We start from the raw sequence: 14,002 nt of genomic DNA, 5'->3' as shown, positions 1-14,002 counted from the left end.
GGGGGGGCCGGGGAGCCGCGCGGAGTCCCTGTGCGCTCCGTTCTCAACCGTGGGCAGCCCCGGCCCCGGCCCCGGTTCCGGCGCGGGGATGGACGGCCCCGGGGCCAGCGCCGTGGTCGTGCGCGTCGGCATCCCGGACCTGCAGCAGACGGTGAGCCCCGCCGCCCCAGGCCCGCCGTGCCCCTGAGCTCTCCGCCCGGGACCCCCCTACCCCCGCCCGGCGCGCCCAGCACCCTAGACCCCCTGGCCCAAGGCTACTCACCCCTCCCCCGCCACCTCCGCCGGGACCCTCCCCATCGCTGGGGCGGGGCCGGGGGAAGCCCAGCCTCGGGGCGGGGCTTCGATCTCAGTGAGTGGAGGCTCAGGGTGCTGGCTGTCCTTTCCCGAGCCCCGGACTCCGGCTGGGGCCCAGGGCTCGGCGCCCTGAGCTGAGCCGAGGCGGGCGGGTCCGCGCTCCCCGGGTCTGCGCTCACGAGCCCGCTCCGCTGCAGAAGTGCTTGCGCCTGGACCCGGCCGCGCCCGTGTGGGCCGCCAAGCAGCGCGTGCTCTGCGCCCTCAACCACAGTCTTCAGGACGCGCTCAACTATGGGCTTTTCCAGCCGCCCTCCAGGGGCCGTGCCGGCAAGTTCCTGGATGAGGAGCGGCTCCTGCAGGAGTACCCGCCCAACCTGGACACGCCCCTGCCCTACCTGGAGGTGCGACTGGCAGTGTGGGATCACCGAGCTCTGGGTCATGGTTAGGAAAGGGCCTGGCCTACACTCACAGAAAGAGTTAGGGTGGGAGCAGTGTAAGTGGGGGGCTCTGTGCGGGGAACGGTACAGCACGTGCAGCGTGGGGTGCGCCGTGAGCGGAAGCAGCATGTGCAATGAAGGGAACACAGTGAACGGGTGCAGTGTGGCGTGTGCAGTGAGTGGGTACAGTGTGTGCAGTGTGGGGTGTACAGGGAGCAGGTGTAGTGTGCACTGTGGGGAGTGCCGTGAGTGGGTACAGTGTACAGTGTGGAGCACAGTGAGGGAGAGGTGTGTGTAGTGCAGTGTGTGTGCTGAGTGGGCACAGGGTGTGCAGAGAAGGGAATACAGCAGGTGCAGTGTGTGCATTGAAGGGAGCATAGTGAGCAGGAGAGGTGTGTGCAGTGTGGGGTGTGCAGGAAGTGGGTACAGTGCAGTGTGGGGTGTGCAAGAGGCGGATGCAGTGTGGGGAGCACAGTGAGCGAGTACTGTGTGGGGTGTGCAGGAGTGGGAGCAGTGTGTGCAGTGAGTGAATGCAATGTGTACAGTGTGGGGTGTGCAAGGAGTGGGGGCAGTGTGTGCAGTGTGGGATGTGCAGTGAGCGATGTGTACAGTGCCTGTTTGATGGGAATATGTCCACCACTGGCCAGTGAATACAATGTAAGCAGTGTGTACAGTGCTTGCAGCAAGCAGTAGGCATAGTGAGCAGAGTGTGTACTGTGTGCAGTGTAAACAGTCCACAGGCCATGCACTTGGCATGTGTAATATGTGCAGTGGGCAGCATATGTGCTGTGAGCACTAAATATTGTTCTGGGGGAGGAGTCTGAGGAAAGTGAGTGCTGCGGGGTATGTGGTGTGAGCACCATACTTGTGTGCACCTTTGCCCTGCTCCCCCAGCTGTGAAGGCTTCTGAAGTTCAACTTGTCAGTAAGTTCCTTTGTTTGCTCGCTCATCATGATGTGAAGGTGTATTGAATACCCTGCCAGATCTGGGGTCACAGACTGAGCTAGTCCTGATGGGACGAGAAGGTCTTGCAGTTGGGTGGAGGTAGTGTTTAAGTGTTTATCTAAAAATTATGGTAGCTGAGTTGAAAGTTAGTCTGACCTCTGTGATGGCCTAGGGAAGTGGGGTCAGTTCTACTTGGAAAGGCTGTCTAGGAAGTGAGCCTCAGGTCTTGGGAGAGATGGGGTTTTCTGGGAATTCTAAGTATTGCCAGATACAGGGCAGCTGGGCATGCTTCTCCCATAACACCATGAGATGTGTCTGAGTGTGGTGAGTACACAGCAGCTGTCAGTTCTGCCTGTCTATGGTGGGAATATGTACATCTGGGGTCTGGGTGGCTTTGGGCTGGAGGGCAGTGAGCGGGGTGCAGCATGGCCGACTGTAGGATGGGGTGTGTGTGCATACTCACTTGCTCATCCTGGTGGGTACCTTTTCTCCACCTTTTCTTTATTTGAGCAGTTTCGCTACAAGCGTCGAGTTTATGCCCAGAACCTCATTGATGATAAGCAGTTTGCAAAGCTTCACACAAAGGTAAAGAGATTATTCTGGGGAGGAGATTCCAGGAGTTACTTCCCCCCTCTCTGTGGCTACAGCCCCTACCGAAGCTTGAGGCTGACGACAGGCCCTCTGGTTCAGTCTGCTTCCCTACTGCTGTCAGAGCACTGGGGAGAACTGGCACAGGCTTCAGGCCCTGTGGCTGGGGGCTCGCAGTCTAGTGATGGGTTCTAGTCAGATCAGACTCTTGCTTACCCCTCTGGTGAACCCCTGATGGAATGTTCTGTGAGGAGCTAGGTAGAAGACAGTGGATAAACATCTGATGATGGTTGTCCAGGACATGGTGCCCAACATTTAGTGCTTACCTGTGTTGGGCACTTGTAATTAGGTATCTCATTAATTCTCTCTTGGGAAGGGACTGTTTTGCCCTATTTTGCTGATGGGGGAAACTGAGTACCCTAGAGGTTAAGTCACTTACTCATAGCTGTGAAACCAGTAAAGCTGGGGCTGAACCTAGATCTGTCTTATTCCAAGCCCTGTGGCAGGCACACCTGTGAGGTGTTTTACTGCAGGGCAGTACTCACAGGTGGGCCTGACCCCAAATGCTCTTTAAGGATACCTCACTGCCTCCTCTGAATGTTGGAGGGGTAGAGTAGGTGCCATAGCCTTTCCTTGTGGGCAGACTTCTTGAACTCCCACCCCAGGCTCCTTGGGCCAGTGGGCATCTGCTTATTGGACACTTTGTTGATGGTCTCTGGAGCTTAGGATAGGGATCTGAGCACTGCCACTTCTGTGACTAATGATCCTGTCTGTGACCCCAGAGCCTCAGGCTTCTGTGCCAGACTTTTCTGCTGCCCCAAGGCAGGAGGTATTGGAGGCCATGGCTGTGTAGCTGAGCAGGGACCATAGTGAGGCTTCCTCTCCCTCCACTGGCCCTCATGTGACCTTGTCCCTCTGGGTTCTTCCCCCAAGGTTACCTCTCCTTTAACAAGGCATGAATGACCTTCTTCTTCAGTGAGTCCTGTTTGTTTTCAGGATGAGTCTGAGTTTCTTAGAATAGCCCTGGGTTCCTGCCTACCAGGCTCCAGCCAGCCCTTTCCTCTCCCCACACCCTGGTTTTGGCTTTCAATAGGCCCCCTCCTTGGCTGTGAACACTCCTCTGGTTTCATTGCCCTGGCCCACCTGCAGAGATCTCCTCCCCTGGCAGTGGTCCTTGGTTAACCCTCTCCTGTTTCTGTAAGGCTCCAGGCCATTAGTCATGGCACCCTGCCTCAAGTGTGAAGCATTAGTGGCTCCAGCCAGGGCTGGTGAGGCTTTTCTGGGTGGACAAATACATGATTGGGTATATGAATGAAAGGCAGTTAAAGTCATGTCACAGAGGGGCCCTTGAGGTGGGGAGGACCCTCTGTGGGAAGGGAGTCTGCCATGGGGCCAGCTGGTGAAGAAGATGGGCCAGAGAAGGAGCAGCTGCCAGGATCCCGATGAGGACTCAGGGCTGCCCTGGGGTTCATTCCTGTCAAGTGGTCTTTGGGCTCTTGCAGGCTAAGCTATTTGGGCTGGAGAGGGGAAGAGTCAGTGCAGTGGATAGAGCTGGAGTAGGGGAATTGCTTGTGGGGCACAAGTGGGTGACCTGTCCTTACGGAGGAGCTAGCTGGGCTAAGGCTGGCAGTTGTGGTGGGTTTGGATGTCAGGATGCCAGGAAGGGCTTTGAGCCTCCCATGGGCCTATTGGGTTGGAATCAGGGCTGAGGGTGCTGGTAATGATGTTGGGTGCCAAGCCAGACTGATGGAGGTGGGGCAGTGACACTCACAGGTGGTCTGAGGCTTGTGGACAAAGGTGTCCGTAACTACCTCCCACCTTGTGGGAGGAAAGCAGGTGGTGGCAGATGATGGTGACCATGGTGTTGGGCTGACCAGGATGGCCATTGTTCCAGGCAAATCTGAAGAAGTTCATGGACTATGTGCAGTTACACAGCACGGACAAGGTGGCCCGCCTGCTAGACAAGGGGCTGGACCCTAATTTCCATGACCCTGACTCTGGAGGTGAGGAGCAGAGCAGGGAGGGGCATGGCCTATAAATGGCTGGGACCTAACCTTCACTTGTCCCCTAACTCAGAGTGCCCTCTGAGCCTCGCAGCCCAGCTGGACAATGCCACAGACCTGCTGAAGGTTTTGAGGAATGGTGGTGCCCACCTGGACTTCCGTACTCGAGACGGGCTGACTGCTGTGCACTGTGCCACACGACAGCGGAATGCAGCAGCGCTGACGGTCAGTGAGACCTGGCCTGGAGAGGCACATAGCTTCATGGGGAGGGGGGAAGCTGGGCCTGGCTATTTGGATGCTGAGGTTATTTGCCCTCAGACCCTGCTGGACCTGGGGGCTTCACCTGACTACAAGGACAGCCGTGGCCTGACACCTCTGTACCACAGCGCCCTGGGGGGTGGGGATGCCCTCTGCTGTGAGCTGCTTCTTCACGACCATGCTCAGCTGGGGACCACTGATGAGAATGGCTGGCAGGAGATCCACCAGGTGGGCAGGGAGTTTGAGGTGGGGGTCCCAGCCTCTTGTGTAGGGCTGGGGATCCTGGGCTGTGTTGTGGGTGGGCCCCCCAGGCTCTGTCCAGGGGCTCTACAGCACACCTTCCTCCCCCAGGCCTGCCGTTTTGGGCATGTACAGCACCTGGAGCACCTGCTGTTCTATGGAGCTGATATGGGGGCTCAGAACGCCTCGGGGAACACGGCCCTGCACATCTGCGCCCTCTACAACCAGGTACACTTATGTCCACTTGTGGTCCTCGTGCTGCCCAGGTTTACACTGAGCACATAGTTATATGTCTGCCTGTGTGTGAGGCCTGTGCCTTCATACCTGTGTGCACCGTGGGTGTGCATGTGCTACTGAGCCCTGACCCCAACCCCATGGCCTCTCAACAGGAGAGCTGTGCTCGTGTCCTGCTTTTCCGTGGAGCCAACAAAGATGTCCGCAATTACAACAGCCAGACGGCCTTCCAGGTACACAGGGGGTTTATAGGAGTGTGAGGCTGCCCCAGAGGGTGTCTGTCTCTGTATGACTTGACATAGTCTACACCCTGGCTCTTCCCTGGAAGGCATCAAGTTTGCACCCATGCTTAGGGTTGCCCTAGGAGGGCTATCGGGAGGGGGATGGGCCACACTGCCCAGTGTGAGAGGACTTAAGAATGATGGCTTTTTTATCCTGTTTCTGGAGGAGAGGAGGTCAGAGGGCTCTGAGGTGTGGCCCCAGGACAGGCAGGGGCACAGAAGCCACACTGGAGAGGGGGTTACAATCTTAGCTCCTGAATGAATTCAGGGGATGTTTCTGAGTCCTTTTTCTAGCCACATCTGGCTGGCAGCAGATGGCCAGGTCAACTAAGGTCTCTGTGTGCCTGGAGTCTGGGGGGCAGTTGAGAATGTCACAGACTTGCAAGACCATGGCAGGAGCTGTGGAGAGAGAGCTGGTCAGGCTGTGGGCTGTTGGGTCACTGTGAACCTGGTGGATTTGGGCACATCTGGAGTGAACACCTCATGGCGTACTGAATAGCCTCAGAACCAGGTCATGGGAAGGGATGAAGGAGGCTGACGGGCTGACAACAGCAGGCCATGGTTGAGACAGGACAGACAGCTGCATGTCGAGGGGACAAAGAGTCCAGTGTGCTCCAGTTGGCCTGGGACTGTTTGCTTTTGTCTCTGGAATTCTTATGTCGGGGACACCCCCAGCCCTAGGCAGATGGCTGGTGGTCATTTAGTTATAGGGTGTGTGCAGAACCCTGTTGCTGCTGTCTGTAACTAGCAGCATCCCAGTTACAGACAGGATTTGTAGCTAGAGAACTGGGGGCCCTTAGGGTGTAGGTTTGATACTGCTGAGCTCCCCTCCCTGTTCTCTGTGACTCCCCACACCCCTATCCCCAGGTGGCCATCATTGCAGGGAATTTTGAGCTCGCTGAAGTCATCAAGAACCACAAGGACTCAGATATTGGTGAGTACTGCCTACCCAGGGGTCCTGGCGGATGTGGGCATGTGTAGTGGTCAGGGGCCCAGCAGGTACAGGGGCTAGTGGTGACATGACAAGGGGATCCCAAATCTCAGGTCTCTTCCAGCTTGACTCTATGTGACTGTGGTTTGCTAGTGACCCCTGCAGCTGTGGGATGTGCTGAGTGGACAGAGGTTTTTGTCAGAGTTAAGAGCATGGTCGGGTTTGGGCTGTGGCCTGGAGCTGGCCCTGGGCTTAGGGGTCAGCTTAGGTCAAGAATGGGATGCAAATTAGGGTCAGGATCTGGATTTACTATTAGGTCCTAGGAAGGACTGGCAGGAGATGTAAGGCCAGTAGATCTCACTTCAGCCAGAATAAGAGTGAGTCTAAGGCCAGGCGTGGCGGCTCACGCCTGTAATCCTAGCATTCTGGGAGGCTGAATTGGGAGTCTTGCTCAAGCTCACGAGTTTGAGACCAGCCTGAGCAAGCACAAGACCCTGTCTCTAAAAAAAAAAAAAAAAAAAAAAAAAAAAAAAAGAGCTAGACGTTATGGTGGGCACCTGTAATCTCAGTTACTTGGGAGGCTGAGGCAAGAGGATCACTTGAGCCCAAGAGTTTGAGGTTGCTGTGAGCAATAATGCCATGGCACTCAACCCCAGGGTGACTAAGTGAGACTTAGTCTCAAAAAAAAAAGAGTGAGTCTAGATGGCCCATAGCATGCTCTCAATATGACAAGGTCACTTAATGTGCATGTGGAGAAGACTAAACACTGTGATGAGGCTGAGAATAGGGCAGCAGCTGTCTACAAGGTGAGAGGCTCTGAGGCTCTGAGCTCCCTGTGGCCAGTTGCAAAGGGAAACCTAGCACGTGCATGACTTCTGGTCCTAGAAGGAAAACCAGGAGTATACCTGTGGCCTTAGCTTCAGGACAGATAGGGCACAGGGCACTGCTTTCACACCTGGGCCTCTGGGGGTTCCCACCTACTCCCATGTCTCTGGGGGCTGTGGGGCCAGGCTGGGACCTGTCCTGTGTGTGGAGTTGCTGGGGCTGGAGGAGAGGTTGGGCTTCCCCTCCTGGAGAAGGTGCTGTCTGGCCAGAGGCGACTCCCTCTAGCTACCTGGCTTCACAGGAATCCCCTTCCTGGACCCCTCCATGTCTAGGATGGACAAGGCTTTTCCTGTTCCTCTCACTGGTATGTGGACACCCAGGCCCACCTTCTTGCCATGAGTGTTTTTTTAGGGTGTGTGTCCTCATTTCTAATGTCTCTCTCTCTCTCTTTTTTTTTTATATTTGAAATGACTGTGGGTGGGCAGCAAAGAGCTGGCAAAGGTGTTAAGATTTCCCAGCCACATACATGTAAGGTGGCGGGTTCGAATCCAGCCCGGACCCGCCAAACAACAATAATGGCTGCAACCAAAAAATGGCCGGGCGTTGTGGCGGGCGCCTGTGGTCCCAGCTACTTGGGAGGTGGAGGCAGGAGACTCGCTTGAGCCCAGGAGTTGGAGGTTGCTGTGAGCAGTGAAGCCATGGCACTCTACCCAGGGAGATAGCTTGAGGCTCTGTCTCAAAAAAAAAAAAAAAAAAAAAGGATTTCTAATGTGAGGTTATGGTGAGACTTGGGGTTGAGTTTTGGACTGGGGTTCAGATTAAGGTGAAGTTCATGTTCAAAGGGCCTTCCTTCGTAGAGCTTCCTCTGAGCAGCACCCTTCTCCCTGCCCTATAGTGTCAAGGTGGTGCTAACATCTGGACTGTCCAAAGGCACAGGAGGCCTCAGGGGGAGCTGTGGCTGCTCATGTGCAGCAGGCGTCAGTAGTTGGGTACTGAGTAAAGACCTGAGGCAGTGGAGTGGTTTAGGGTTGGAGTCCAGGTTCAGATCAGGAGAGAACTCTAGTAAGGTATGGGGTTTGAAATGGGGTGAGAGATGGTTACAATCTGGTTGGGGCTGGTAAGTGTCTTGGGGGTGGTCATTAGCATGGGAGGACCCTGGTGTGTGGATGTGTGGGGGCTTCTTTTCTGCCTGTGATTGTCTATCCACAGGAAAGCCACTTGAGATGTCTGTGCTTCAGTTTCTCTCAAATAGAATACAGTGTTACAGTTATTTGCAGCCCCTTCCTAACTGGTATATTATGGCATTTGACTCTGGGTGGGGCTGGACTCTGGCTGTTGGGCTTTGGTCTGTCCAATTGAGGGGACTTGTTATCTAGGTTGAGAGACAGGAAGGCCCCAGTTGGCTCTCATCTTTGTGATATGAACAGAGATGGCAGGGCTCCTCTGATGCAAGTGTGCTTGGTTGATGGAGTGTAGGCACACCATCCTGGGGCAGTATCTGGACAGGAGTGGGCATCTGTGCCACATGATCCTGACTGATCATTGGCTTGCCTGGCCAGCAACACACTTACCTGTTCAGGTGTCACACAACATACTCAGATGGCATAGCTGGATATCCCTGAGTCTGTACATGCATTTATTGGTATTTACTATAAACCCCCTTATCTCAATTCACCCTCTCAACAAATCCCTAAGGAGTCATTAATAACCTGTTTTATAAAGAGGGAAACCAAGGCACAGAGAGGATAATGGCAGACACTGTCTTCAGACTCACAGGTCTGTTGTTGTCACCCTGGTCCCTCTGTACACATTCATTCCAAGAACATTCTGTGAATGACAGTTATGAGTCATTATGTCCCACCCCATCTGGGGCCACTGGGTGGGGCTCTGCCCAGCCTTCCTTATGTGGAAAAGCAGGAACCCACCTGGTAGGGTTGGGTAGACTGGGACTTGTGTTACCCTCTAGGGGATAGGACATCTTGTTACCTCTTGGTAGCTTCACTTGGTCCCTCTAGATGGTTAGGCCTCAGGCAAGGACCCTGGCTTGAGAGTGGTCACCTCTGTTTTCCTTACCTCTGTCACCTTGAGGCACCCTTTGGGTCACATTTTCTCTTACCTTTTCTCTCATGCACATGCACACATGCGTTCACATGGATTTAGAATCGTACAGTGCTTTTGCTGAGTGCCCTGGGAAAATGCTTCTCATGTGGTATTGTGGTACTGTGGTACTATCCTAGGGACCTTGTTAAACCTAGATTCTGACTCAGTAGGTCTGTGTGGGGCCTGAGGTTCTGCATATGTAATCAGTTCTGCGATGAGGCCCATGTGCTGATCCTTGGACCACACTTTGCACAGCAGGGCCTGGCAGAGTATGCCTCATAGACCAGATCTAGCCCACAGCCTGCTTTGCATTTAAAATGAAATGTTCATAATATTGACCATTTTGCTTGAACAGTTCAGTGGCATTTCATACATTCACAATGTTGTGCAGCCAGTTCTATTAAAGCCGAAAACATTTTCACTACCCCCCAAAGAAAACCACAGACACATCAAGTAATTTTATATTACCCTTGCCCCATCTTCCATCAGCTGTTAATATCTTTGCAGATTTACCTGTTCCTGATATTTCATGTAAATGGAATCATACAGTATGTGACCCTTCATGTTTGGCTTCCTTTACTCAACATGTTTTTGATTTTTTTTTTAGAGACAGAGTCTCACTTTATTGCCCTTGGTAGAGTGCTGTGGAGTCATAGCTCACAGCAACCTCCAACTCCTGGGCTTAGGTAATTCTCCTGCTTCAGCCTCCCAAATAGCTGGGACTACAGGTGTCCACCACAACACCTGGCTATTTTTTGTTGCAGTTTGGCTGGGGCTGGGTTTGAACCCGCCACCCTCAGTATATGGGGCCAACGCCCTACTTACTGAGCCACAGGTGCCACCCTCAACATGTTTTTGAGCCTCATCCATCTTGTAGAGTGTACCTCTACTTCATTCCTTTTTATGGCCAAATAATATTTCTTTGTATGAATGACATTTTGCTTATTCATTCATCCATTTTTGGATGTGTGGGTTGTTTCTGCCTTTTGACTACTGAGAATATTGCTGGTATGGATGCATATGTGTGTACATAAGTTCTGTGTGAATACCTGTTTTCAGTTCTTTTGGGTATGTACCTAGATGTGTAATTGTGAGGTCATATGATGATTTTTATGTTTAACTTTTTCAAGGATTGCCAAACTGTTTTCTACCATTTTGTGTTCCTACCAGTAATATATGAGACTTCTCATTTCTTCAGATTCTCGCCAATATTTATTATTATCCTTTTCAAAATTTTTATAGCCATCTTAGAAAGTATGAAGTGGTATTTCACTAATGACTAACAATGTTGAGAATTTTTTCATGTGCTTATTGGCCATTTGTATGTCTTTTTTTTTTTTTAGAAACATGAAGTTCTTTGTCCATTTTTAAGTTGGATTGTTTATTTTTGTTAAGTTGTAAGAGTTCTTTGTGATTTCTGAATACTAAACTCTTATAAGATATCTGATTTGTAATTTTTTTCTTCTGTTCAGTAGGATAGGAAGTTCTTGTGACTTTCTTGATAATGTCTTTTGGTATATTATTTGGTTTTGATGAAGTTTAATGTATCTATTTTTTCTTTTGTTGCTTGTGCTTTTGGTGTCATATCTGAGAATCTATTGCCAAATCTAAGGTCATGAGGGTTAACCCACTATGTTTTCTTCTAAGAATTTTATGGGTTTAGCTCTTAATATGGTGTGAGGTAGGGATCCATCTTCATTTTTTTGCACAGGGATATCCTATTGTACAGCAGATAGTCTCCTTGTTGAAGAGACTGCTATTTTCCCATTGAATGGTCTTGATATCCTTGACAAAAATCAGTTCTTCATAGATATATAGGTTTATTTGGATGTGCAATTCTATATCCCATTGGTCTATATAACTTTTCTTACACCAGTATCACAGGTTTTGATTACTGTGGCTTTGTAATAGGTTTTGAAATCAGGATTTTTGAGTGCTCCAAATTCATTCTTATTTTTTTAATACTGTTTTGGCTAATCAGGGTCCCTTAAGATTCCACATAGATTTGAGGATTGCTTTTCTGTTTCTCAAAAAAAGGATGTTGGGGCGGCACCTATGGCTTAGTGGATAGGGTGCTGGCCCCATATACCAAGGGTGGTGAGTTCAAACCTGGCCCTGGCCAAACTGCAACAAAAAAATAGCCGGCTATTATGGCAGGCACCTGTAGGCCCAGCTGCTCGGGAGGCTGAGGCAAGAAAATCGCCTAAGCCCAGGAGTTGGAGGCTGCTGTGAGCTGTGTGACACCACTCTACTGGCACTCTACTGAGGGTGATAAAGTGAGACTCTGTCTCTTCACACACAAAAAAAAGGATGTTAGAATTTTCATAGGGATTGCACTGAATCTGTAGATCACTCTATGTAGTACTGACATTTTAACAATATTATCTTCTGTGCCAGGCATGGTGGCTCATGCCTATAGTCCTAGCACTGTGGGAGGCGAATGTGGGAGGATTGCTTGAAGTCAAGAGTTGAGACGTGCCTAAACAAAAGCAAGACCTCATCTCTACTAAAAATAGAAAAAGTTAGCTGGGCCAGGTACTGTGGCTCACACCTGTAATCCTAGCACTCTGGGAGGTGGAGGTGGATAGGTAGATCACCTGAGTTTGAGACCAGCCTGAGCAAGAGCGAGACCCTGTCTCTAAAAATAGCTGGGGTGTTGTGGCGGGCACCTGTAGTCCCAGCTATTCTGGAGGCTGAGGCAAGAGAGTCATTTGAGCCCAAGAGTTTGAGGTTGCTGTGAGCTGTGATGCCATGGCACTCTACTGAGGGCGACAAAGTAAGACTTTGTCTCAAAGAAAAGAAAAAATTAGCCAGATGTGGTAGTGCACTCCTGTGGTCTTAGCTACTTGGAAGGTTAAAGTCGAAGGATAATTCAAGCCCCGGGGCCTGAGGTTTTGTGAGCTATGATGGTGCCATTACACTCTAGCCAGAGACTGTATCCCCCACCCCCACAAAAGATTTGTCTTTCAATTAATAACCATAGGATGTCCTTCCATTTGTTTAGGTCATTTTTAAGCACTATGTTATCATTTTCAGTTTACAAAGATTTTACTTTTTTTTTTTTTTTTGAGACGGAGCCTCAAGCTATCCCCCTGGGTAGAGTGCTATGGCTTCACAGCTCACAGCAACCTCCAACTCCTGGGCTCAAGCGAGTCTCCTGCCTCAGCCTCCCAAGTAGCTGAGACTACAGGCACCCGCCACAACGCCTGGCCATTTTTTGGTTGCCGCCATCATTGTTGTTTGGCGGGCCTGGGCTGGGGATTCGAACCCGCCACCTTAGGTGTATGTGGCTGGCGCCTTAGCCGCTTGAGCCACAGGCGCCGAGCCAAGATTTTACTTTTTTAGTTAAATTTGTTCTTGGCATTTTTTTCTTTTAGATGCTATCATAAATGGTATATTGTCTTCTTAATTCCCCTTTTAGATTATTAATTGATATTGTAGAGGAGCAAAACTGATTGTTGTGTGTTGATCTTTTACCCTACAACTTTGCTGAATTTGCTTATTAGCTCTAGTAAACATAAAGTTTAGTTTAAACAAAAAGTTTAGTAGCTTTGTAGATGCTGTGGGATTTTTTATATATAGGATCATGCCACCTACAAATAGAGATAGCTTTACTTCTTTCTTCCCAATTTTGATGTCTTTTATTTGTTTATTTTTTCCCTAATTACTGACTAGAACTTCCAATATAATGTTAAATAGCAGTGGTGAAATCAAGTATCTTTGCCTTGTACCTGATGGTAGGGGAAAAGCTTTCAATTTTTCACCATTGGGTATGATGTTAATTGTGGGTTTTTAATAACTGCCCTTTATCATGTTGAGGAAGTTATCCTCTATTACTAATTTTCTGAGTACGTTTATTATGAAAGGGTGCTGGATTGTGGCAAATGACTTTTCTGCCTCAATTCAAATGGTCATGTGTTTTATTTCCCTTTTGTTCTATAAATGTAATATATTACTGATTTCATTGATCTGTAAATTTCTTTCCTTGTAGTGTTCTTATCAGACTTTGGTATCAGACCTTATAGAATAGATTAGGAAGCATTTCCTTCTTTTCTATTTTTTGGAAGAGTTTGAGAAGGATTGTGTTAATTCTTTTTTTTTTCTTTTGCAGTTTTTGGCTGGGGCTGGGCTTGAACCCGTCACCTCCAGCCTATGGGGCCCGCGCTTTACTCCTTTGAGCCACAGGCGCCACCCAAGATGGTGTTAATTCTTTTTCTTTTTTTCCTTTTTTTGAGACAGAGTATCACTTGGTCACCCTTGGTAGAGTGCCATGGCATTTTAGCTCACAACAACCTCAAACTCTTGAGTTCAAGTGATTTTCCTGCTTCAGCCTCCCAGGTAGCTGGGACTACAGGCACCCAGCACAGCACATAGCTATTTTTTAGAGACAGGGTCTCACTCTTGCTCAGGTTGGTCTTGAAGTTGTGAGCTCAGGCAATCCGCCCGCCTGGGCCTCCCAAGTGCTGGGATTATAGATGTGAGCCACTGTGCCAGGCCCAGATTGGTGTTAACTCTTTATATGCTTAATATAATTAATATTAATATTAATTAATATTATTATTATAATAATAATAATTCACCAGGTGGCACACGTAGGTCAGTGGGTAGGGCAATGGCTACATACACCGAGGCTGGCAGGTTCAAACCCAGTCCAGGCTAGCTAAAACAACAATGACAACTGCAACAACAACAACAAAATAGCTGGGCATTGTGGCCATTGCCTGTAGTTCCAGCTACTTGGTAGGCTGAGGCAAGAGAATCTTCAAGTCCATGAGTTTGAGGTTGCTGTGAGCTGTGACGCCATGGCATTTTACCCAGGGCAATAGCTTGAGACTCTGTGTCCAAAAAAAAAAAAAAAAAAAAAAA

General features: G+C 50.1%; 1 protein-coding gene across 1 annotated transcript in view; it reads left to right on the top strand.

Moving 5' to 3' along the window:
• Positions 1-45: 45 nt before the first annotated feature.
• SHANK3 (SH3 and multiple ankyrin repeat domains 3) overlaps positions 46-14,002 on the top strand; it is a 57,639-nt gene continuing 43,682 nt past the window's right edge. The window contains exons 1-9 of the mRNA XM_023509380.1: positions 46-151; positions 492-695; positions 2,190-2,261; positions 4,159-4,267; positions 4,341-4,492; positions 4,586-4,753; positions 4,877-4,993; positions 5,155-5,232; positions 6,148-6,214. Coding sequence (XP_023365148.1) covers positions 89-151; positions 492-695; positions 2,190-2,261; positions 4,159-4,267; positions 4,341-4,492; positions 4,586-4,753; positions 4,877-4,993; positions 5,155-5,232; positions 6,148-6,214 — 1,030 coding nt within the window. The 5' untranslated portion in view covers positions 46-88. The remainder of the gene's footprint in view (positions 152-491; positions 696-2,189; positions 2,262-4,158; positions 4,268-4,340; positions 4,493-4,585; positions 4,754-4,876; positions 4,994-5,154; positions 5,233-6,147; positions 6,215-14,002) is intronic.

Source organism: Otolemur garnettii, unplaced genomic scaffold (genome assembly GCF_000181295.1).
Source record: "Otolemur garnettii isolate 467f Iridium unplaced genomic scaffold, OtoGar3 scaffold00007, whole genome shotgun sequence".
Lineage (NCBI taxonomy): Eukaryota > Metazoa > Chordata > Mammalia > Primates > Galagidae > Otolemur > Otolemur garnettii.
The sequence above is the reverse complement of the archived record's forward strand: the minus strand, read 5'-3'. Positions and strand labels throughout refer to the sequence as shown.